The sequence below is a fragment of the Hydra viridissima genome, unplaced genomic scaffold (assembly GCF_058129835.1).
Source record: "Hydra viridissima isolate aposymbiotic clone 2 unplaced genomic scaffold, HvirCarnegie_v1 scaffold_2, whole genome shotgun sequence".
Lineage (NCBI taxonomy): Eukaryota > Metazoa > Cnidaria > Hydrozoa > Anthoathecata > Hydridae > Hydra > Hydra viridissima.
The window spans coordinates 17,649,209-17,676,142 of record NW_028324301.1 but is presented as its reverse complement, the minus strand read 5'-3'; the positions used below and the strand labels follow the sequence as shown (position 1 = coordinate 17,676,142).

General features: G+C 28.5%; 1 protein-coding gene, 1 long non-coding RNA gene and 1 pseudogene across 2 annotated transcripts; 1 reads left to right on the top strand and 2 right to left on the bottom strand.

The window, feature by feature from the left end:
- The first annotated feature begins 3,608 nt into the window (after positions 1 to 3,608).
- LOC145193852 (vascular endothelial growth factor receptor 2-like) lies at positions 3,609 to 25,855 on the top strand. The gene is made up of 23 exons (XM_090077264.1): positions 3,609 to 3,968; positions 13,735 to 13,886; positions 14,627 to 14,768; positions 15,027 to 15,338; positions 15,502 to 15,801; positions 15,982 to 16,308; positions 16,423 to 16,695; positions 16,807 to 17,145; positions 17,334 to 17,636; positions 17,891 to 18,238; positions 18,331 to 18,496; positions 18,616 to 18,713; positions 19,011 to 19,292; positions 19,446 to 19,676; positions 20,255 to 20,362; positions 20,442 to 20,641; positions 20,777 to 20,899; positions 20,987 to 21,057; positions 21,139 to 21,179; positions 21,261 to 21,357; positions 24,483 to 24,591; positions 24,807 to 25,103; positions 25,398 to 25,855. Exons 1-23 carry the CDS (start codon positions 3,914 to 3,916, stop codon positions 25,623 to 25,625), a joined length of 4,602 nt encoding a protein of 1,533 aa, XP_089933390.1. The 5' UTR covers positions 3,609 to 3,913; the 3' UTR covers positions 25,626 to 25,855.
- LOC145189008 (uncharacterized) lies at positions 10,398 to 12,186 on the bottom strand. Its single transcript, XR_016449467.1, has 2 exons — positions 11,516 to 12,186; positions 10,398 to 11,192 (listed from the first exon to the last, which is right to left on the bottom strand). It is a non-coding gene; the product is annotated as an uncharacterized LOC145189008 (long non-coding RNA).
- LOC149892272 (uncharacterized) lies at positions 21,898 to 24,233 on the bottom strand (annotated as a pseudogene).
- Positions 25,856 to 26,934: the final 1,079 nt, after the last annotated feature.

Below are 26,934 nucleotides of genomic sequence, written 5' to 3'. Positions count from 1 at the left end.
ACGATGCACGCTCAGCATGCAAAGCCCAGACAAACGCTCATAATGCTAATAATGCTAAATTATACCAAGTAATGCTAAATTATATAATAATATAATGATTAGTTCAAAAACATTGATTTATTAAATACAAATTAGACATATTCCAAAAAACAAAACAAAAATTAAAATGCAGCAGGTTAATTCAAGTTAATCAAATTAAATATATATAATTATAATAATCAACATTTAGCTAGCAAAAAACACAAGGTAATAGTATCATTAAAATGAATATAAGACAATAAATTGGAAAAAAATAAATAGAAATACAATACAAACAAGAAAATTTTGCCAACAAACAAAAAAACAACAGCATAAAAAAGTAAATGAAACTGACACATTAAAAAATAATTTAAAAAATTTGATCATTGCATCCAATTCTTTCTTCGTTAGTTCGAAGTTTATGCGTAAGAACTTTGTTATTGCAATTCGATTTCTTTTTTATTATTATTATTTCCTTTATTTTCCTTTTTTTTTCTTCCTCTCCTCTTTTTGTTTTCTATATTTCTCCTTTATCTATTGTTCATTTCTAATTATTCCTTTTTTATTTTTCTATGATCTATTTCTATCATTTTTTTTTTAAACTTTCACTCAAACATCTTTTTTTAAAAATATAAAATATGCCTTTATAAAAAAGCTTCCGCCATCGTGGAAGTCATTGCAATTGATAGTAATATTTCATTTAAACTGTTGTCATTTGCATTAGGTGAGTAAACTATAAATGAGTTAAATTGATAAGATATCGAAATAAACAGTCAAAAGAAATTTTTTGAATATCAAAATTTGTTAATTTGCTTTTCCAGGGGGGGGGGGCAACTGCCCCACCTTGCCCTTGCCTGCCGGCGCCCATGTGTGTGTGTTGTGAAGTTGTTCTGTATAATAATACATTAGATGAGAAACTATCATACAAAAGATAAATGCTTGCAGTACATTGAGTTCCTTTAACTTTCACAAGATTACATCGGTAGTAGTCTTTTTGACCTTCTTCAGTTTTGTTTCGAAAATCAAAACTCCAATTTTTTTCTTTGTTCAAAAATTCTTTGACTTCATTTAAACTTTCTAATTTGCAGTCAAGTTCCCATTGCTTGTAGGGTTTTTTTTTTTTTTTTTGAGAACTAGGTAGTGAATCAGCTTCACTTTCTGATGAGTATTGAGGAATGGAATTCATTATGTATTATGATTAAAAGAAATCTAAATATTGCTCTAATAATTGAAAAAAATCTTACATGAAAGTAAAATGATGTAGCTAGCTGCTACTGCTACTATTACTGCTGCTGCTGCTGCTACTACTGCTACTACTGCTGCTACTGCTACTGCTACTGCTGCTGCTGCTGCTGCTGCTGCTGCTACTACTACTACTGCTACTACTACTACTACTACTACTACTACTACTACTACTACTACTACTACTACTACTACTACTACTACTACTACTAGATTTATATATATATATATATATATATATATATTGAAATTTATTTTACTAGAACTAATATTAAATTACTGGAAAAGAAGTATTATCTACTGGAAATAAAGTTAATTACTGGCGGTTTATTTACTTACCGGATATTAAAAATTTTCTACTGAAAATAATGTTTTTTTTACTGGAATTTGTAGTGAAACCGGGAAAAAAGCTATTTTTTTACTGGTCATTTTTTACTGGTCATTTAAATTGTCGCGTCAAGAAATTACTTACCATTGTACGGTATGCAATACCATGTGTTTACACGAACATCGACTTTATATTCGAAGAAGTCCATAATCCATTCGGATTTTATTCCATATCTAACAATTCATTTAAGTTGATGTGATTCTCGCTAATAATTTAATCTTCGTTTGTTATATTGTAAAATAAGAAATCTATTTAAAAGAATCCCCTTCGTTCTTTTTGCGCCCACCCGGTTTACAATATTCTTCATGAGTCACTTCAAAATTTAAGTTTCTTATAGGCGACAAAATTTTTTATTTCGTCTGACTAATGTAAACACGTTAGGACTGAAGTTTAATTTTTCTTCACTTTCATTGTTTTCATTGTTTTCATGGAACACGTTTACAAAGTTCCTCAGTTATTGATTTTGAACTTTTCCTCATGTCACGTTATCTTCAATGATAGCTAGTCGACCCATGTTAAAAACTCCTAGTACTCTTAATTTAGGTTCTTCATCTGGTAAAAAATTTAGAAAGATTTAAAGGTTTCACCTTTCGACCTTGGTTCACTATTAGCTGGAATACCCCTAAAGCGATTTTGCTTTTTGTATCATTTTCGTTGGATTGACATTAATTTATCGTTTTATTCTTTGAAAAAAATTCTTTAGCAAAGATTCTCTTCAGAATAATCCTATATTAGGGACGGTTATCAAATAAACTACAAATCCATTTCAAAATTTAAGCTGCTTTTAATTGGTAATCACCATTACAAAGAAAAACGAGGTGACCTGAGCACAGAAAGGTCGCATAATCTTATTTGTCGTATAGTTCTTCAACTTGGCGTTTTTTTTTTTTTTTTCTGTATGAATGTAATCGTAAAGAGTTTTATATTACGTAATCAAAAAAGTTAAATTAAAGCCATCAGGATTTTAGTTTTTTTTTTTTTGTTTTTTAATTTTCTGAAAAATTTAAGTTTTGGAATTGAATAGACTGAAAATGTTGACTAAAAACAATGAATGAAAGAGAACAAAAATGTAAAAAATGATTCGCTAAACTAATTGTTTTCCTCTTAAGAAAGGACAGTAAAAAGAAAAAGAGATGAAGATTTACAAAATAAAAACCGTTTTTTTAAAAATAAGTTATTATCAAGCTAGAATGATTTCTTTGCACTTGTTGAAGAGTTCTTGTTACTGCTGATTATAATGAAGTCAACGAAACACAAACGTGCAACTTCAAAATACATTTAACTGCTGGACTTCGCGGTTAAATTTTTATATTTTGACACGTCATTAACTCTTAGCGGGACTTTATTGATTTATGGGTCGGGTTTTTTTCTCAAACGAAAAACTTCAAAGAAGAAAATATGTAATTTTTAAATGACATGTAAATAAAGTAAATGAATTTTATTAATAAACAAGTGTGTGTATAATAATTTTTGAACATAACTATTTTTATAACACTTAACTAGCATTTTTCTACACCATCTTTTTTTACACTACAATTTTGTCACATTAACATGGTTTGTTTCAAAAAAAAGCATCCGGACATTTACACCCGGACATTTATGCAGTGACATTTAAAACTAAATGTTTGTACAAGGACATTTACACAAATGTCTTTTACCTGCGTGTGCAGGGATTCTTAAGTTAATAAAAATCTTATATTTTTTTCTCTAGACTGAAAGAAACTTATTTGATTCTTATAAAGGTTTACAAATTAAAAATAAGTATAAAACTACACGTGTCTTTCGTGTCGAGAAGTTACATACCTTAAAAAAAGGGGTTCCATTTTCGGGAGAAAATCACATAACAATATTTTTAGTACAGCCTTTTAGGTTAATCTGATTGGTCCAATAGTGATGCAAAGGACTTTTTTATATTTCTAACAGCGAAAAGCATATGTCAGAAATGTGTCATTCTTTATTTAAAGACAGTTTTATTTGTTGATAATATAAACACAAAGTTCATATGAGAAATAATTTTAATTTGGCAGAAAAACTGTTGGTTGTTTAACTTTAGAGGCGTTATGAAAAACGATAATTCTATAATATCAGTTTGCCATTTTTGATTTAATACAAGATATTTTGTTTTTGCTACTCTAACGAAGCAACTGTTGAATGGGGCTTTGGAACTGCTTTAAATCAAAGTAACAAAATTTTATCGGATTTAAAGCAAGTGTTAAACGACAGAATATATTTTCTCGTGTTAAATCGTATTTTTACTTGCTAAAAATGTTTCAGCATTTGATTTTTATGCTTTATTGGACTTACATGATCCAAGTGTCAGGCAAGTGTTTTTTGTATTTTTGACTTACACAGTTAGCATGGCGCTTTATTCAGTAATAAACAGTTAGCATGGCGCTTTATTCAACCTTTTTTTTACTATAATCAGCAACTGCAAAATTTTATTTAAATCTTGACATTTTGCTAATTAATCATGTTTTATCATAAATTGTAAAATAACCATTCAAACGGAAAAATTAGTTTGAATTTTTTGGACATTTGCTTTAAATTTAGAATTGTTTCATTTTATTCTTAAGACCTGAGAGAATATGTTTAAGTAATCGACTAGATAAACTAGGAATAAGTATTGTAAAAAAATCGTCCGTGCTGTATGCAAATATTTATCTAAAACTTGGATAATGAAGTTGCTAAATACGTAAAGCGGTAAAATTTAAGAGTAAATGGTGTTTTTTATTCTCAAATTTAATACAGTGAAAAAGATTTCACTGTTTAATTAATCAACATTCATAAATAACCAAATTGGTAGTGACAGTATATTTGTTACTGAATCGATAAGAAAATAAAAAACGGAGAGACGGAATATATCATGACTGTTTCAGATTATATTTGATCAACGGAGATATTTAAAAAAAAAACAATTCTGCAACAAACTACCTTACGTTACGTTTGTTTTTTTTATTACGAAAATTTAAATATAACTTATTTTGTTATAAAGTGCTGATACAATAATTCTAATCAGTTAAAAATGTTTTTGGCTTAACAAAAATATTCATTGAGTTTTTCTATAACTGCATCCTAATCTTATATTTTCACATCAAGAGTCTCTTTCTTTTCTAACTGCATCATCATCTATCTAATGAGTATCTTTCTTTTATGTAACAAGAGAAGACCTATAAATAATAATAATGATAATAATAATAATAATAATAATAATAATAATAATAATAATAATAATAATAATAATAATAATAACAATAATAATAATAGTAATAATAATAATAATAGTAATAATAATAATAATAATAATAATAATAATAATAATAATAATAATAATAATAATAATAATAATAATAATAATAATAATAATAACAATAATAATAATAATAATAATAATAATAATAATAATGATAATAATAATAATAATAATAATAATAATAACAATAATAATAATAATAATAATAATAATAATAATAATAATAATAATAATAATAATAATAATAATAATAATAATAATAATAATAATAATAATAATAATAATAATAATGATGATAATAATAATAATGATGATGATGATGATGATGATAATAATAGTTCATCAAAATATGCACCCATATTTTCTATAAACCTCTGCCATCTAAGCGGCAGGTTATTCATTTGTGCAGTGTGCGGTGGAGTGTTCTTATGCAATAAGATTGGAGTCGATTTGTTGATCAATCTAATTTTTTTTAAGTTTTTGTAACATTTTGTCTAATTAGTTGCAGTATAATTTCTGCCGTTACCGATGAGCCAGGCCTCGTGAAATTATAATGGATCACCACCTGCGCTTTACCACCTAACACTAACCATCAGCTTCTTTTGATGAATATTGCGCTTTAGAATGTGTTTTGGTAATTTGTCCTTATCCAACCTCCGTGTTGAAAGTTTATTATTTCCATACTAGTTTCATTTCTTATCACAAGTGACAATTTGATTCAAAATGGATCAAATTTGTGACTAAAAAACAACACAAGTTTTCAAACAATTTTGTCTCTGTTTTGCATTTCATTCATGTGGAACTCAATTATCAAATTTTTTACTTAACCAATTTCAATTTGATTTCAACAATCAGTTAACAATGTTTGTTTGCTAATACCTAACTCAACGATAATTTATAGGCACTCTAAGATGGGTAAGTCTCAATCTTTAGTTTTTCATTATTGACCTATGATTCTATGGTAACCATGTGGCTAGTTTGTGGGATCAAAGTTACCTGTACTATATTTGGCGAACCAGTTTGATGCTGTCTACTTGCTAGCAATACTAGAGGCAAATACACTGATAATATTTCGTGCAGTCTGCTATCCCGAAATTTCTCGTTAAGACTCATACTTCATAGTGCAAATTAGAGAGTTACACGGGACAGAAATCTCCTTCCCCATACCATCCCCATAGAGTTTCTCCCCATTCCTACAAAATCCCCAACAGCTTTGTCCCCATGCCACCTTATCCTCATCACCGTCCCTATCTCCGTCCCCATTCTCGTCGTTTCTGCTTCTCCCCCATCCAGTCACCGCATCAAAAGTAATAATTCACATTCAAAAAATGAAGAATAAATGTGCATTGACACAATCTGGATGAAGTTGTTTCCTTCTATCCTCCAGTGTTCTTCCAGCAATTGAAAATGATTGTTCTGATGTGCTTGTTACTGGTATTGACAGCAGTAATTGTGGTACTTGTGACAAATTTAGATAGATTCCTGTTTTACTTTTCTAATATAAAGAAATGATGTCATCAGAATCTGTGCTGTTCCAGTGGCTGTCAACTTCATCGATGGCAGCTTCACTTTCCTAACTTTCTTCACATTCTAAAACAATTACACAAAAAAAGCACTTGAATTGCCTTTATGTATTTTCCTCTTTTTTTCAGGTGACTCGAGAGGTATATTTTGATTCGAGTCTAAGGAGGTTGGTTTTATTAGACGCAAATCATCTATCATGCTGTTTAAATTTCTTTTTCTTTCATTATTTTTTATATAAAATTCTTTTAAATTTTGCATACGAAAGAATTGTAATTCTACGCATTTCATTTATTGGAAAATAGTGCTTCAACATACTTAAATGTCTTAAACTCTTTTATGATATTCTTATCTTTAGCCAATACTTGCAAATGTTTTGTTACTTGATATTTGGTTGCAGCAACCATGTGCACAGAAAATTCTTTGTTTGTTGAAAGATATTTAGTAGCAGTATGAAATGGTGTCAACACTGTGATGACATCTTTCAATACACGTCAATAAAAACTTATACTGTCATTGTTACTTAAAATAAGTGTGGTTATCTTTAATTTATACCTATGTCTAATTATTTATCTAAGTAAAAATTGTAATAAGTTCTAACTAAATATACCTACTAACTTATTAAATTTACTAAGGCAAATAATACAAAATAACAAACAGCTCTCGTTGCCTTCGCCTTGAACGGAAATAATTGAAGATCTCAAAATATATATTTGGCGCTAGCAGTTTAGTTAAAACAGTATGCGACCACAAGTTTCGTAAAAAATTATCTTTATGACAAAAATTATTAAAGAATAAAAACTTAAAGCCAAACAAAAAAAAATTATTTAATAAGAAGTGTTTAGAATTACATTTACCAAAGCTTTATTCAATATGTCCTCCATTAACATCAATCACAGCTTCAAGTCGGCTTCTGTAACTTCTTGTCCTACTCATTTTTGATAGCAGCCTTCAGGGAGATGACAATGTTGTGGGAACGAAGACAGATTGCTCTTTAGCAATTTTCCTCATTGACCGTACTGGGTTCCGAGAAATTCGACTCTCGACTGCCTTGATCTGCTGAGGAGTCCGAACTGACCTCTTTAAACCACTGCCAGGCTTCCTCTCAACACGACCAATCATTTGAAAACGTTTAATCACAGTGTAAACGGTACTCAGAAACTTTTTTAGCATCTTGGCAAAATTTTTGGGCGCGGTGCCATTCACGACAAGGTCAATAATGGCATGTTTTTACTACTCATCTTAACTTTTTGGCTGCTTTTTTCATTTATTTTTATTTTTAAAGATTTTTACATCAGCAATAACAAACTACGTTCTTAAAAATAACAACGGAACATTTACTTTGTAATCACCAAACTTAATTTGAAATTTGCAGTCGCATACATAATCTAGACGCGTCAAAATTTACATGTGAAAAGTTGATTACCGTTACCGCGGAAATAACTACATACCCGCGGTATTACCGTGCCCATAATTAAGGTTTCCAAAGCGAGTCCCAAATAATAAACTGGTAAAGTTAGCTATATTCTTAACAATAAATTTCATTCTCGCCAACCTTACACCATTATAGTTGTTGTGCTACTTTGCGTTTGTTTACTTCATTTATATATATATATATATATATATATATATATATATATATATATATATATATATATATATATATATATATATATATATATATATATATATAAAGTTAAAGGCTCACAGACAAACAACTTTTTCCTGTTACAAAATTTTAATAGACCAATATAGTGATGATATATACAGTTCTGTGAATATGTTTTAGACTACTTACATTTTTTCAAAAAATTCCGGAGAATTCTTCTCTAATATTTTAGTTTGTAGTTCTAGATTATAAACTTATTAAAACACATGTATTTCACACAAAAATATGGAGCAATAACAAACTTTTTAATGTCGAACTTCATAAAAAATTCTTAATATCTACTATGTCCTCCTTTTGTCTTAATCACAGCCGATATTCGGCGGGGAATAGATTCATACAAATTAGTTATAAAATCCTGGGGTATGTTGTGTCTTTCTCTGTGAAGTACTTCAAAACATTCTTCAGCATTTCGGGGAGCATGTTCAACCATCTTTCTGTCCAGGTAATCCCAAATATGCTCAATTATATTTAAATCTAGACTCTGGGGAGGCCAGGTCATCAATTCCAGTACTCCTTCCTCTGCCATTTCATTTAAATAACTTTTAAATAACTGCCAATCATGAACAATGTTTTGAGTCATTGTCCTGCTGTAGAATAAAATTATGACCTATTAGTCTCATTCCGGATGATACAGCATGGTGACTTAGGATATCCACATAACGTTCCCCGGTGAGTCGCCCCTCTATTTTGATCAAATCACCTACTCCAGATGAAGATAAACAGCCCCAAACATGTAAAGAGCCTTCTCCGTGTTTAATATTAGGGTTTAAACACTCGGGCTGATAGGCTTCTCCAATTCTTCTTCGAACATGTTGGCATTTTTTTGTTCCAAAAATTTCGAATTTTGATTCATCGGTGTACAGAAACCGGTTAAACGTTTCCTGGGTCCAATCTTTGTGCTGTTTCGCATATTTAAGTCGTTTTTCTTTATTGCCACGCCGCACAGTGGAGTATTTCACTTGAAAAGTTGAACAAAATTATTTTATGTTTATTATCTATGTAATATGTAGTAAAAAGAAGTTTAGGGTCATTATATTGTATTAAAAACGATTGGTCACACATGAAATGTAAAAAATTAATATATTAAAACAAAAAATACATATTTTTTACATCTTACATACTTTACAAATATCTACAACTTTACAACTATTTAACATAATGACAAATAACTAAACTTATAATACTAAAAAGGATAATCACACTTGAAAGATGCATCTAAACCTATACTGGGTTTCTCAATCACTGAACTTAATCCTTAGGTTATACCTGTTGTTAATTACTATTTTTCGTTAAAGGATTAAATCCTATGGCAAATCCGCTACAAGGGGCTAATGATTTGACAACCAAACGTTTGAAATTAACAAACTAAATTTATTATTATAGCCCTACATTTAATCCAAAATAAAATAAAATATTTTTGTACATGTCAATGCAATCATTTTCAATCAGAATCAATATCTGATATGTCGTCAATCGTCATCGCTTGTGAGTCTTCTAATGTTTCTGGCATCAAGAGTCCTATTGTCTCACTGGAGAATTATACCCCTGTGATGAATTATACCCCTATGATGCGGGAAGCGGTTAAGGGATCGGCGAAAAATCTTCTTGATGTATTCCCATCATTACTGTTCCCAAATCCAGCCTTAGGAATATCAACCAACAGCCCTAATTCATCTGTAAAGGCATTTTGAACTTTTTGTTTTGTTTCCGCTACTATTTTTTTATCTTCTTCTGTTCTTGCTTGCCATTTTTTTATTGGTATTTTATACGACATATGCAGCAAGGATTCAAAAAATCTGATTCTTGCGTGCAGTATTGATAGCCCAAATTTCAGTGTTTCACGGCTTTCTGTCGTTTTGTTATTCAAGTCATTAAAATCTTTTGAAGTTTGCCCACATATATAGCATCTCATTGTTGATGTCGTATTTGTAGCAGCATTGCAAACTTTTCCATCAATCATAGTAAAAAGAAATACATGCTTTATTTGCAAATTACCACCAAAAGCGTTTATTATTTCACTTTTTCTCAAGCCTTTTATTTGGTTCTCTATGTATTCGATTTCATCATTCGTTACGTCTTTGCTCTCCCGAATAAAACGGATTCTTATTGTTCGGCAATACCTTGTAGATGATGGTGCTGGGTTTTGCCAAAGCACCTTCTTTTGGTTACCAATATGGCATATGAGCCGTTGGGGCACAAAAGAACTTTGAAATATGTTAGCGTCGCTATCATCGCTGTTTTGAAATTTTTGTTTAAACGTTTGTTGTTGCGAGCCATTACAACCCCATTTCGAAATCAATTCTAAATTATTTCTTTCTTTTTCATTTAAATTTTCTATAATTTCATTCGTATAACAACATAATCGCCTAGACGTGTAATCCAGAAGATCTTGTAATTTAATTTCTGAACAAGTTTCTGTAACTGTTATCGATTCTTCTGGTGGATAACATTCTTTTTTGGCTTTTTTTATAAGTGAATAACAAGAATATCTATATTCTTGTTGGCTGCATGAATAATTTCATATTGTTTTTTAGTCATATCAGCTTCCACAAAAATTGACAACGCTTCTGATGGTGTGTGCTTTTTAATCATATCTTCAGTAGTTGTGTCATTTTTTCTATATTGTTTGGCTTTTGTTGGTGTAAATAAAATTTCCTTTATAACGTTAGACGCGTCACTGTTCCCTGCAGCACGTTGACTCATTTGAGCAGCATACATCAACTGCTCACAAGGTATATGTTCCCTTAAAACCCTTGTTTTTCGCCTTCTCGTTGGTGAACTCGATTCACAAAATTCTTTTGACGGTCGGCCGGGTTTTGCTACCGTCCAAGTTGGTAGAGCTATGGTGGTATTGAGTCATTGTTTGTTATTTTTTAAAAAACGCTCTCTTATACGGCTAGCGTTTTCCCATTTTTGTTTAAATTGGAACTTAAAAGGTGAAAAAATGGTTTTTAGTGCACTTTCTTCATTTGCAGGGCATTTAGTTATGTTTTTAAGGTGTTCTAATAAAAACACGAATTTGTCGTCAATTTTTTCCTCGGAACTTTGCTCCAAGACTTCATAAAGTGATTGTCTAGTCATCTTTATTGTGATAGCTTGAGATTCTACAATAAAAATATGAATTAAATTAAATAAAAGTTTTAATCACAAAAAAAATGTATTTGCCTTATTGACTAAAAAAATTAAAAAAATCTTAGGGAGCGTACATGTGCAACTTTTTTTTTTTAAAATGGTAAATAGAATATCTAAGGTTTACGTGAAGCACAAGCTCGTAGCTTAATAAGGCTTAATTGATATTCAAAAACACTTTTTAATATCGTGTATATAAAAAAAAACGTTAAATTTTTTACATCAAATATAATTGATGAGAAATGTGGCAGTAACATATAAAATAAAGAAAATAAATATACCAAAAGTATGAGCTTACCTTCTTTTTCAATATCCATTATGATTTTTAAAATTTGTCACTAACCACAAACTCAAAAAACAATTTGTAATAATGCTCGTCAACAGGAACGTTGAAAAACAATTGAATTCATTACCACAATTACTCGACTTTTAAAGCTGCCCCAATAAGGTGGGAGGGAGATGGGTAACCGAAATGACCATTTAGGAATGTAACCTTTACTAAGCTTTACCAATGCACCAATAAAAACAGATTTTGACAAAATTTTGAAAATTGACTTTTGATTAACTTTTTCGTATAAATACTCCACTGTGCGCCGTAATAATGATTTTCGAATTGAAATACACCCTCTTAATTCCGATTTGAGTAGGTGTCGTCGAATATAAGAAGAGTTGACATTTTTCCCATTTTCTGTGTAATTGTCCTTTGCCAACTCGGTTGATGTTTTTTTCCTATTTCTTAAAGAAACGATTTTTAAATATTTATTGTCATCTTTTGTTAGCTTAGAAGGTCTACTACTTTTCTTTCTAACTTCAAGGGAGCCAGTTTCTCTAAACTTTTTAATGATTTCTATAATAGCAGTCTTTGAATATCCTGTTTGGACGAAATTTGGCGCTGCGAATAACCTTCTTCGTGAAGCACAATAACTTTTTGTCTTTCTATTAAAGATATTTTACCCATTTAGTTAATCTAAAAATGCAAACTAAACATTTAAAAGTGAAAACAAAAATTTAATTTATCTAAAAATGCAAACTAAAACTTTGTTTAATTATTTTTAACTATTTGTTTAACTGTGTTCATAAAAAACAAAAAAAATTTTAAAAATGTACCAAAACCCATAATTATTGTACTAAATTCATTCTATGACTGCACTTTATACTGTCAAAAACAAAAAATGAAGGAGTATGAACCTGAATCAGTTTAAATCAGTTTATTTTTATTTCTTATTTAGGTGAACGCTTTGTCGGTAGTTATTATGACACATCGTTTTAATAAATAAACAAACAAATCCCTCATGTTCCCTCATCAATTTTGTTTATTTATTCAAAATAATATACTCTTTCAACTTTCTTATATTTTGTTAAACTTAAGTACGCTTTAAAAAAATTACATAGGAAAAAATAGCAAATACGTCTAATTATACAAGTGGTCTAAAGCATATTCACAGTACTGTATCTAATCATAATAAACTAGAAGTGCAAACTCAAAAATATTTAAAAAACTAACCAACCTAGTATAATTTAACTTGTTAATGAGGAAATTAACAAAAATGGAAAAAGAGATAAAAAAACAAATCAGAGATAATGGATTCACGGTTCCTCTTGCCCATAGTCAGTAGTTTTTCCCCAAAATGCAAGAAAAACTACTATCTTTGTGTCAAGAAAAATGGTTATAAAGAGTCCAGATATTCTAAAACAACTTTTACACAATTAAAAAGTTTTATCTGAGTAGTTATTCTATGTAAAAAATTAAAATTAAACCCTGTATTTACTGAGAGACTGAATTTATAAGCAATTTTAAATCTGTCAAAAACTTAAACAGTTGTAGAAATCATTTTAACAATTTTCATTTTTAAAATATGAAAGTTGCCATTTTTCAAAATGTTCTTTATTAATGTGAATTTTATCCACAAATGGTAATTCTTTAATATAAGTAATTATACAGCTACATTTGGTTAGATTCCTTGCTTCTCAAACTACATTTATCAAGGTTTAAATTTGGTCTATTTTATCTAATTGGCACTCATTATTATCTAATAGCTAAACTTACATAGTTTATATATTATATAGTATTATAGCTTTGGACATGACATTTTAAAAAGTTGTCTCTGAATTTTTCAAAATAATGCTGAATTTTTTTACTTTAGTTGAAAAACTGGTCTACCTTACATCAAATTCATATAAATAAAAACTTGAATTTAAAATTGATAAAGACAAAGCTCTTTGATAAATTTTCTAATACATGTTCCAGCCATTATAGTTAGTAGGTAGTAAGTACTAACACCAGTGTTTCACACACTACTTAAGTTTAAATACCTGTTTTCTGAAGCATTATTAAAGCTTTATCTAAGGTTCCTAATCTTGCAATATGAAAAAGTTTATGAAAATATTTAGAAACTTTTTGATATTTTCAACACAATCACAAGTTTAACTAATATACAACAATGTTTATATGTGGGCTATATCTTCAACAATAGTGAGTGGGTTTTTATTAAAATAGTTTGAATTTTAACTTTTTAGAGGAGCTTTTCTTTAAAGATATCAACTCAGATCTGTTACGTGCTGTTGTTGTTGGAGAGACAGTTGAAATTAATTGTGTTACTGATAGTTTATCTGCAGATTTGAAGTTGATAAAAAGAGATCGAAATAACAATTCAGAAAAAGTTTTACAGGTATTTATAAAAAAGTGTTTGTGATTTCATTTCATCACATTCAAATTAATGTGATGAAATTTTTTTTACGAAATCTATAGTTAAACATTAAGTTATTATTGAAATACATCTTTAAGCCCTTAACCAAAACAAAACCCTAAAAAATTCAAAATAAAACTGTTTGAACTCAAATCTAACTTTTAGTCTTAACCAAATAAAATACTTTTTGGTACTAACTTTAATGTTACCCAAATCAACATAGTTTATTAAATCACATTTTAATGTATTAAAAAGTAACATTTTACAATGTCTGCATTATATGTAAACAATCATGCATTAATCTATTTTATACTCTTTAATATTTTAATAAACTGTTAAATAAATTACTAACATATCTTCTGTAGTATAAAAAAAATGCCATTATATTTTTTGCTGTCTATTATATGATTTTGCTATCTGGCATGTCAAAAATAAATATGCAAACTAAAAATTACACTTTGTGGAAATTTTTTGGTTTGACAATAAATAGATTTTCGGCTATTTTTGTTTGTTTTTAAATAAGATTTATTTCATTCTTTTAGTTTTTGCAGCTTTTGACATTTTGTATGAGACACATATTCTATATTATGTTAAATTGAGAAGTAACTAAATTCACAAATATGTTATGTATTTAAGTTGATTCAATTATGATTTAATCTGTTTAGATTTCTTATATGATTCAATTATTAGTTTTAATGCATGCATAATTTTGTAATTTTTAGCTAGATGATTCCCTAAAAGTTTTAAATCAAAAGTTTAGTTTATTGATATCAGGAAAAGAGAATGATGGTGACTATATTTGTTTGGCAGAAGAAACAGGAAAAAAAATTGAAAAAACTCTTACCATTTTTGTTGTAGGAACAGGTGAGCATAATAATATAATGTGGTAATACATAAACTATATTTACTGTACAACTATGTATTACATTTTCACATGTCTCTTAATTTGACAGAATTTTTATAAAGACTGGATTTTACATTTTTAAATTAGTTGATAAAATCCTGATTGAGACATTATTTTCTTTAAGATGATATTTTGAAAATAATAATTGTAATATAAATAAGCTAATAATGTTGCAAAATATCTTTTTCAAATTTTAAATGTACAACCTTATCTTACAGTTTCTGATGATATTCCTGAACCAATTATAAGTAAATCTTATAATCAAGTTGATGAAGGAAGTACCTTGGAAATCAAGTGTAGCACCACTGCATTCTTTGCAAAACTAACATGGTTAAAGAATACCAATAAACTGCCTGATAGCAATATACTTACTATCAAGCCATATTTCAAAGATGGCTATAGAGTTATTGAAAGTGTGTTGGTTTTTAATGATGTTAGTATTAGTGATCAAGGCACATACACATGTCTTTCTACATCACGCTTTGACATAACAAAAACAGCAAGTAATGGAGCAAAGGTTAATGTAAATGGTAATTTCTAAGACTTTGAAACTAAATGTTCAAATTTTATTCACTGTGAAAGTAATTAGATAAATGCCATAGATTTCCTTTTTTTTTAAATTTTCACATAGTTACTTTACTTGTTTATATCCTTTTTTGATATTTAATTAGATGCAAACTGTTATTGTTTAAGCGCGGAAACTTTATTGGTTGAAGAATAAACCTGAAATGATGAATGCAGTTGCTGCTTCACAAGATTCCAATATCATTATTTCATGTTTGATGTCTCATCCTGCAAAAAAAGTGAGGTTTTATAAATATTCAAGAGGAGGGCCAGCAAAAGAGATTCAAATAACTGATTCTAAGTACAGGCTGATAAATGATCAAGAACTTGTAATTCGAAGAGTTACATTAGTTGATATTGGTATTTATGTATGCAGAACAGAAAACAATTACATTGAAGAGAAGAAAATTGAACTTGTTATAAAATCATGTAATTTTCTAAGATTCATATAGTTTCATGTTAATTATAAAACATTATTGTAATTGTCATTTATATTTTTAAATTGATTTCTTGTGCTTTCTTTTTTTAGAATAGTTTATGAATAATATATCTTCTTTTATCATTTTAAATAAATTAATACTTGAAAGCTCTTTTCTTTTATTATTTTAGTTAAAGCAGAAAAGTATCACCTTGTAGCTTCTCGAAAATTATTAAAATTACATTATTATGATAATTTTAATGTCACCTGTAAGACCTATGAGTATAATGCTAAATTAGAATGGTTATTAGAAAAAAAATCAAATGGGCAGCTTAAGTTGCTTCCTGTGCCATTTGAAAATGTTTTCATGCAATCTAAGTTAACTCCACAAGGTGCTACTGAAAAGATTTGGACTTTAATGCTCACTCGGGTTACTACAGAACATGCTGGTAATTATGTGTGTAAACTTTCAATCAATGAAAGTGCTGATTTCTGGGATCTGAATGTTACTGTAAAGGGTAAGTTGCTAATTAAAAATAGAACTGAATAATGCATTTAACAAACATAACAGTTTAAAAATATTGTAAACATTTCTTATTATAGAAATATTGTTGCTACCCATTTAATTTTAGAGCCAATGGCACCACAAATAAAGGAATTTGCTTCAGTAACTGTTCGTGCTGCTGCAAAAAAATCGCTTTTTTGTAAGGTAAATGGAATACCAACTCCCTCTGTGGAGTTCTATAAAGATGGCCATCAAATTAAAACTGGGAATGGATATGATATTATCTCCAAAGAGTTAGTTATTGAGAAAGTGCGTTACCCTGAAGATGATGGAACCTATACATGTAGTATTAAAAATATGTTTGGAAAAGCTGTTGCTAATGCAACTCTAAGTGTGATAGGTAGGTGTATTTTAAAGTTGCCAGTATTTCTATCTGATGATAATAAAAAAACTTGCTGATATCAAATTTTTGGTTGTTATGTTTGAGTATATTTTTGTTAGTTTTGTTTAGTTTTACCAACAATCGACAAGTCAGAGAAATATGTTCTTGTACCACATGCAAAAGATTTAAGAGTTGTTTGCAACATTGTTAGTTATAATCCAAAGCCGTCAATAGCTTGGGAGTATCAGCCTTGGTCTTGCCCTATCAATAACAGTGAGTGTGAACCTGTTTCCACAAACTGGAAGACGGGTTCAGAAGCTGATATAGTGTTAGAAGATTCAAATTCTACATTGAGGTCTTTTTTTAATGTTCCCCAGTCTGATGTTCGGAAGTTTTTCATAAGATGTATTGCAGAAAACCGCTATGGAAAAGATATTCATCAAGTTGTTGGTATAATTGACCAACGTGGTAATTTATTTAAGTCATTTAGTTCTATAGCCATTGTCTTTTATTGAAGAGTAGAAATAACCATAACAACAACAAAGGAGAATAAAAAATTCATTATGTAGCATTTTAGCAAAAAAAAATTTTGTTTGTTTTTTAAAAAGGCTAATGATTTTTTACAAATGCTCATCCTAATTTTAAACAATGATTAGATGCCTCAAGCTACCTAAAGATAGAACCAAAAAATCTTTCCACAGATGAAGAGAGTTTATTGAATCTGACATGCACAGGACAAGCAGGGCTGTTCTTAGGTTTGTTGTGGCAAAAAGATGGTCTCAATTTATCATTATCTGACAATTTAATGGTCACAGAAAAAGGATCTTTTTTTGAAACTAAAGTTTCTGTATTAACAATTAAAAGACCCAAGCCAATTGATTCAGGGAAATACTTTTGCATTGGGATACCAGCAAGAGAAGGAAAAAATGTTGTGCTTGCATCGCAGGTCACAGTAAATGGTAAGTTGCATCAATTCATAGTACACAGATGAGTGGTAATCTAAGTACCAGTAAACTAAGTAGTAACAGGATCACGATCATGTTTTGGACTTTTTTTATACGGTTCACTTACTGTTTCTAATGTTAGTTTTTCTAAGTGAAACTTAACTAATTTGAATTTTAGAATCCTGCACTTAAATTTAAGTATATATAACATTAGAAATTTGAAAAATGTGGTGGTCAAATCTTTTTTTTATGATATTTTATTTTTCCAGCTATCTACGAGCCAGTAATAGAGTTTATGGAAAATGTATCTGTTTACACTGGTAAAACTGTTTCTTTAACATGTACTGTGGATTCCTACCCTCAGCCAGAAGTAAAATGGTATAAAGATGGCAGTATAATTGATGATACCACTCAATTAAATTCACTAGAAGACTGCAGAAACAGTAAAAAAGGAAAATATTTTACAATTGTTAGTAACATAAATGAAAGGATTGGTTTTTACAATTATACTCTTGTTATATGCAATTCAGACTGGAAAGTTAACAATGGTCTTTACAAATGTGAAGTCAAAAACAAGCTAGGGACAGATTCTCAAACTGCTAGCATTCATGTTTACAGTGTGTATTTGTTTTGATTTTCTATTTTTGTAATAATATTAATGTTTATGAAAAGGTCACAATATTGTTAATCATTGTTTTTAATTTCACAGGCGTTCCAGAAATGATCTATAACCAAGAAAATGATTATGCACTCCCTAACCAAGAGTTTTCTAGAAATTGTTCAGCAACTGGTAATCCTATGCCATTTGTTTGGTGGGAAAAGCAAGAAGGCAACCAGTTCAATATTGTCACTCTGAACTCTTCATTTGGAATTAGGTAAAATGTGAATATTTAGGATACCAAAATTTTTGATGAAATAATTTAGTGTTGTGTTTTACTTTGATAATGCTATCATAAGATAACAGTGTATTATTGAACAAATTTATCTATTTTAGTTATTTAAACTTTTCGGTTTTAAAGAGCAGTCACTATGGTAACTATAGATGTGTTGCCAGTAATGTTTTTGGTGTTACTTATGATACAGTGTCAATAAGTAAGTATTTGATTGTATAAATACTAAACACTTATTTTATTATCAATTATCTCTCAAACCCCTTTTTCTTTTAATTTTTTTACCTGTTTATGATTTGTCTATAATTATTATATATAACTCTTACATATAACCATATCTTATATATAATAATTATATATGACTAAAAAATGATTATATATATATATATATATATATATATATATATATATATATATATATATATATATATATATAAATTGATTATCTAAACCAGATGTAAACCAGATGGTTATATATAACAAGTTGCTTTACTTATAGAAAATCCAATTGTGAATGCTGTTTATCAAGATGATAAAAAAACCTATCATATTTATATGATTGCTGTGCTTGTGGCCAGTGTAGTCCTTTTTGTGGTACTTCTTGCAATCAGTATAGTGTTATTCAAGCGTAGAAGACTTTATGGAGGATTTTATTTACTAACTGCTCCACCAGCACCTGATTATTTCCAGAAGCTTGACCCAACAAAATCAATCTCTGAACAGATTCACAAGCTTCCATATTTCCCTGAGTGGGAATTTCCAAGAAATAAAATAAAATTGAGTTTGTGGATTTTTTCTTCTTTTTTAATTTTCTTTTGTAATTATGTGTAATTAAGTAATTAAAAACATTTATAAAATTCTAGTCCACAAGTTAAATGTAATTGAAATAAATTCATTCAAGATACTAATAAATATGCAAAGTTTTGTTTTATAGAAACATGCGTTGGTTCTGGAGCTTTTGGTGAAGTCTACATAGCTGATGCATTTGGCATCACAAGTTTTGATCCACGCTATAAGATAAGCATGAAGCACAAAGCTTTTATTAGCAGGTTATCATTTAGAAAATCTCAACTTGTTAGAAATGATAGTCTTACTTCAAGCAAATCATCAAAAATTGGAAAAGGTAAAGAGACAATGGTATCTGTTGCTGTGAAGCGATTAAAAGGTACTTAAATCTAGAATACCTGCTGTTAACAAGTATTCATTGGATAACCCAATAGACTGTGTTACACCTTGTTTTTCTAACACATATAGAATTACTTTTGAACCTTGTTTTTCTAACACATATTGAATTACTTTAGCCATTTGACAATCAATAAAAATTTTATAATACATAACTAAGATGGACCCAGATTTAGGTAAAATGCAGAAATATTTGCCACAGCAGATGGCTCACTACTGTTGTGATCTCATGTTTATCTCTATGTCCTTTATTTATAGTTCTCATGAGAAAGTTTTATGTCACAAGATTTTATTCTAATCCTTAGGTTGAGTAATTTTTTCAGTCAAAAAACAAACCTAGGACATTGTAGGTCTCAATAGTTGTCTAAAAAATGTTTTTTAAACTCTCAAAAAGTTCTTTGTTTTATCTGTTATATTTATCTGTTATTATTATTGATATTATCTGTTACTGTTTATTACAGTTTTTAACAATTTTTAAGCTTTAAATTTTCTACTTTTCTATTTAATAATATCAATACTGATGTTTTCTATTTAATATGTTCAATATTGATAATTTTATAGAAAATGCAACCCAAGTTGAATACAAAGACTTGATATCAGAAATGAAAATATTAATCCATATTGGGAAGCAAGAAAACATAGTAAACCTGCTTGGCGCTTGCACTAAAGGTAAAGGTTGAACATAACATTAAAATTTACTTCTGGTGTAGTAAACAAAGTGCCAAATAAACTTCTTTTTGATTATTAGGGGTTGAGAAAGACACACTAATTCTATTGGAGTACTGTCCTTATGGGAATTTATTATCTTATATGAAAAATAGGCGACAAGAATTTAAACCTATCTGGAGCAAACAGCATCTTGGTATGGAACAAGAGTTTACAACTTTTGATTTGTGTGTTGCATGCTATCAAATTGCTAAAGGACTTGAATTTTTAGCATCAAGAAAAGTACTAACTTTATTATTTTATTTTTTTTAGCTTATTTCAATTTTTTTTTAACTTTTTAAAACTTTTCTAAGGCATGATTATTTAGAAATGAAAATTTGATTTTTTATATTTCAAAATTTCTTACTTTACCTTAAGTGTGTTCATCGTGATGTTGCAGCAAGGAATGTTTTGGTTGGAGAGAACTATACAATGAAAGTTGCAGATTTCGGACTTGCCAGAGATGTTTACCAAGATGAAAGATATGTCAAAATTTCTGGGGTGAAACTATTTTATCAAAATTCTCTAAAATATTTTTTATATATTTAATTCTTGCATTATAAAAAAAACTAACATTTACATTTTCAGGGATTGCTTCCGCTAAAATGGATGGCTATTGAATCTATTTTAGAGCGTGTGTTTACTAATATGTCTGATGTGTAGGTTTTTGTTTTTTTTCTAGTTATAATTAATTTTTAGAAATTCTGTTATTCATTATATCTCCTCAATTTCTATTGTAGTTGGTCATATGGCGTGCTATTATGGGAAGTAATGACATTAGGTTTGTTTACTTTCTGTTTTTAACCAAATTTTTATTCTTGTGTTTTACTTTATTTATTTAACCAACAGTTATGCTTTTCAGGGGGTTCTCCTTACCCAGGACTACCAACAAAAGATTTGGCTGATTATCTTATTGCAGGGCACCGTATGGCTCAGCCTCAATTTTGCCCAAATGAAATGTAAGTTTTTTTAAGTTTTTTTTATTATATGGGAAAGTGCCCAATTAATGGCCACAAATCTCTTATTGATAGCCGTGAAGAATACCTTAATCTAACGAAGCATTTATTTTTTCACTGTTATCTTAGTGACAAATGGCTTCACCTAAAAAAAGTCGTAGTTAGTACTAAAATATGCTTCATTCAGAGAAAAATGTATTTAAACAGAAATTTCAATTTTGTCCAAATAGTAGCCAGCAAATTGAGAAATGGTACCTATTATGAGCCACTTACATAACCTAAAATGAACATATCTAAGAATGCTTATATGTTAAAAAGTATTATTTTATCAAATGATTATAGCATAATAATGAAATAGGAACTACTATATAGAAAGAGAAATATATATTTTTTTAGCAAAAAAGAGTATAGTAAAATATACTCTATTTTGCTAAAAAATATTTTTTTTTTGGTTTATAGCAGTACTTTAACAGAGTGTTTGTTTGTTTTTCAAATCTAGCTAGTGTATCAAATAGGAAATAAAAAAATCAGTTAAGAAATTTTTTAATTGCTATTAATCTTTTGAACTAAATTAGTTATTTTAGATAATTTTTTTTTATCTCTTTCTTCTGTTGTTGTAATTTTTTTTATTTTTTTTTTCTTTTTTAATCTTTTTTCTTCAGTTGTTTTGACTTTACTTTTTCCTTTTCCTCATAATTCTGTTTAGATTGCATAGCTTCTTGTGAAGTTAATACAAAATATTTTTAAACCTTTCTTCGATTTTCCTTTGACATGATTGTATATATCTTTGGATAAGGCAAAATATCATTGTCACTATCATTAGTTAAATCCTTTATATAAGACTGAATTGGTGTCAGAATAGGCTGAACAATAGCTTCATTTGGCATCTGATTATAATGAGAGGGGATTTCATTGGTCAGATAACAAGGCTGGCCTGTGATTTCATTTGGCATAGGATTTGACTGAACAATGGTTTCATTTAGAATTGGAATAGGAATATCTGTGTTTTCATTTGACATTGGAATATCTATTTCAAAAATGTCTTTTGTGCATGAGCTCTTTTCAGTTTGAATTCTTTATATACTTTATACAAAGGATACGGAATGTCATAACTATTCTGGATACAGAAGTTGAAAGTAATAAGTTGCTCATGTGTTAAATAAGTATCCCATACTAAAGAAGCAGTTTTATTGTCAAGGGTCCTTGGCTTTCTTGAAAAGATCACAAAAATTGGGCAACAGTAACTTCAGGATACCCATTTAGTAATTCATGACAGATTTGATTGTAATATGTTTTAAGAGGACCAAATACTGTTAGATCTTAAGGCTGGAGCTAATGCAAACAATGTGCTGGTATTCAGAAGCATATTTTTAAAATGATCTTTTTCCAAATCCGAATCCAAGTGTAACCGTTGTTGCTGCATATTCAGCTAAGTTGTTCTCTAAGTTGCTTGATAATATTGGACAAGGTCTGGGTCAAACACTAAGAACTGAATCTTCTCTAAAATATTTACCAAGGGTTACCAGGGAACACTGAATTGTAATACAGCTTCTCAATGTGACATTAAACTATTTTCAACAGCTGCAATTGGATTTTTCATATCAATACTGGACCACTGAAATCTCTTTATCTTTGTCACTTTCTGGGTTAACTTTGAGTTAAAACTAGAAGCAGTTTTCTTTTTAATTTTCTTGTTCCTTCTTGTGCTTTCCATGATTATTAAAATCAACTTATAGAAATAGTATACAAACTTTAATTATTGACCATAAATCTCATACAATTATAATAAATATTATATATAATATTATTATTGTTGTTATTATTACTATTATTATTATTGTTGTTGTTGTTGTTGTTGTTGTTGCTGTTATTACTATTATTATTATCATTATTATTATTATTATTATTATTATTATTATTATTATTATTATTATTATTATTATTATTATTATTATTATTATTATTATTGTTATTATTATTATTATTATTATTATTGTTATTATTGTTATTATTATTATTATTATTATTATTGTTATTACTATTATTATTATTTTTATTATTATTATTATTATTATTATTATTATTATTATTATTATTATTATTATTATTATTATCATTATTATCATTATTATTATTATTATTATTATTATTATTATTATTATTATTATTATTATTATTATTATTATTATTATTATTATCATTATTATCATTATTATTATTATTATTATTATTATTATTATTATTATTATTATTATTATTATTATTATTATTATTATTATTATTATTATTATTATTATATATACACACACATACACACACGCACTCATGCTTATTAAATTACATATACGCATACAAACATTACACATTACATTATATTTACATACTATGTGAATATGTATTATGTAATACATGTATTGTATAGATAAGTTATTATCTTGTATACTTACTTGCTATACACTAAATTAATGTTACATAAGTACTTGCCTATATGTTATGTTTATATAAATAGCTGATGCATTTGAAATAAAATGGAAATCAATTTTACTTTATAGTGTTTATACAGTGCAAATTACACTAAGATCCTAATAATAGCCACGTCAGTACCATATAAGAGCCACGGCTCTTATTCGGTCAAATGAGTGGCTATTATTTAGACTATTTGAGATCTGTGAGTTTAGGCTAAATTCATGCTTCTGCCTATCGTGTGTTGACCAATAAAACATAAAAATAATAAACTAACAAAACAGATCAAAATATATCATAAAGCCGTACCCGAAGGAATACTTCGTTAAATGCGTCTCAAAGTTGCTTGAAAAAAACGAAAATGACTTCCGTCGGTATAAAATATTTACTTCTACTAACCTTGACAAAAATAACATTTCTAAAAAATCAAGACTGATAGAAACATTTGTAAAAGCTCGAACAAAACATAGATATATTAAAGAAACACAAAATTATATTAATCAACGAGATAAATGTCCCGCCAAATAAATAAATGTAACAAAAGCTGACCCAAATTTGGCTCTTAATAAGACCCGGTTATTATTAGGGCAATTTGCCCTACAAAAAAAAAAACAAAAAACAAGAGATATATAATTAGTTGTATTTTTGATGTTGTTCTATAAAAGGTATGCGTTGATGCGAGAATGTTGGAATGAAAATTGGGCGTTGCGACCTACTTTTACTGATATTGTTAACCGCATAGCTGGTATTTTGGAAGAACATTGCAACCCAACAGTGAGTTTTAAGCTTTTTTTGTTGTTTTTGTGGTGTTTTTTTTTTTAAATTAAATAATCTTATTATTAAAAGTATCATTTGTTAAAACTAGTTTTAGATTTGCCATTCTTCAAAGATAGTTTCAAAATTTAAAATAAATGTTTACTATTTTTAGATTTATTTTAGAGAAGAAATGAAAGTAAAAAACTTAATATAAAAAATATTTAAAATATTAGGATGTAACATTTTACTTGGATAAGAGTCATATAAAAGGGACCACACCAGTGTACTGCGACAACCCAAAGCCTACTGATACGCAACCATCTGGTTCCTACAATTTTTCTCCGCCTCCATCTTATCTTCAATCTTTTGGAGACCCTCGTATCCATTCTGAGAAAGAGGAGGATGATGAAGTATTTTTGAGAAGACCAAGTGAGCGCTACGTCTCTTACGACAAATTTAATGGACTTCCGGTGGTCAGTGAACCCTATGAGCAACCTGTCGACTCAACACTTACAGAAACTGCTCGCTATGTGGGTTATTAATTCTTTACAATTTTTCCTAAATATCTCATATAATAAGTGTAAGCCAGTTTTTTCACTAATTTAACATAAAGTTTGAGTTTAACGCGACCGTTAAATTCAAACTTTATGTTAAATATTCTGTTCAGGGTAAATTTATTGTTTTCAAGGTAAATGCATTTGTGTTTTTTTCCAAAGAACAAAGTATAATATTTTGTTCTTTTCAAAATATGATATTTTGTTCTTTGGAAATTCTACGAACATTCTTTTAAAGCTCTTTTTAAGACCTTTTTGTAATCTATTTAGCTGATTGATTCAAAAACATCTAATGACGAGCCTGATGAAGTTGAAAGCACTGAACTCAGTCCTTTGTACGTTAACAAAGAGGCAAATACTAATAAGTCGTTGCTTCAAGTTCCGAGCGAAGGGTTGTGTTTTTTACGAAGATCACCAACACCAGTCGAGGATTTATGCAGTTTTATCGACACAGAATATGCTAACCTGGGTAGTACTACTACTTACGTGAATTTTTAAACCCGTAATGATCAGATCATTAAATTTTTTTAATGTATCCATGGTCACCAGATGACCATAACTTTGATGTATCCATGGTCAGATAACCATAATTGTATCCTTTAAAGTAGCAATCATAAACTTATAGATATTCTTTAAATAAGAGGACTTCTGTTGAACATGTACCATATCAAAGAATAAGAATTTCAAACACATGTAATAATACCTTAACTGTAACATAGAATGCTAAATTGTAAGTTATATTAAATGTTTAAAAAAATCTTGAAATGTTGTTTCTTGAACATGCTTGACTTGAGTTTATGAGAAACTTTTTTCTCCTTAACTTTCTATCATTATTTTCTTTCTTTAATTGTATTTTGATTATGTAGTGTTAGAAGTTTAAAAAAAGTTACAAACTTTCAACGGAAATGAGTTCTTGAAACATATTTGGAGATTCATATTCTGAATCAAATTGAGAAATTTAAGTCCTTTGACTTTAACAAAAATTTCAGCGAAAATGATGAACGAAATTACCATTTCAATGAATATATATACGTTTAAACACACCACGAAAGAAAGTTATTTAGGCTTTGGTAAATCATTCATCTTCTTTCTCGATTCGTTAAAACTACAATTTTCACACTTACTAAGAAATTCTTTGGATTTGAAAAACAACTTTGGGGGGTTTTCATCCGTCAATTCTATTTCATTCTCCCTAGGTCAATTGTTAACACTTCCGGTTTTAAATTAAAAGTATAATTTGATTAAGTAGTACACTATTTAACTATGCTATTAAAATAGTTAATGGTTATCAAGTAAAAATGGTCGAAAATGACACAAAAAAAAAAAAGAAAAGAAAAGAAATAACTATAATGTTAATTAAAATTTAATCACGCAATCAAATCGAGTTTTATATAAATAGACACTTATACTTTTGTACATACTTTTATAATTACATACTTCAAAAAATGCCAAATAAATCTGCAAATTATGAAGAATCTAAGTAAAAGGTTTGTTCCCCATATGGAAAAATAACAACTAAAATAAAGTCTTCAATTATCTGTACTGTGATTGCAACAGTTTGCAATCACAGTACAGATAATTGAACAAATAAAAGCGCACATGAAGTCAAGTTTTGACATATCAAGCTGCAGATAAATCCTCTGAGTTTATGTGATATACTGAGAGAATATATGCTGTTTGATATGTCAAATATGCAGAATAACATTAAATAGTGTTTTGATAATTATAAGGTACCAAATAATAATAGATAATTATAAATAGTATTTTGATAATTATAAAGGTGGTTCTCGTTCACATTCAATAATCA

Excerpts from the sequence above, each read along its gene's own strand:
- LOC145193852 (XM_090077264.1), top strand. The coding sequence starts at position 3,914 with ATGTTTCAGCATTTGATTTTTATGCTTTATTGGACTTACATGATCCAA. Across the intron at positions 13,887-14,626 it reads ATTCAGAAAAAGTTTTACAG|CTAGATGATTCCCTAAAAGT; the intron begins GTATTTATAAAA and ends TGTAATTTTTAG. Across the intron at positions 25,104-25,397 it reads TTACAGAAACTGCTCGCTAT|CTGATTGATTCAAAAACATC; the intron begins GTGGGTTATTAA and ends TAATCTATTTAG.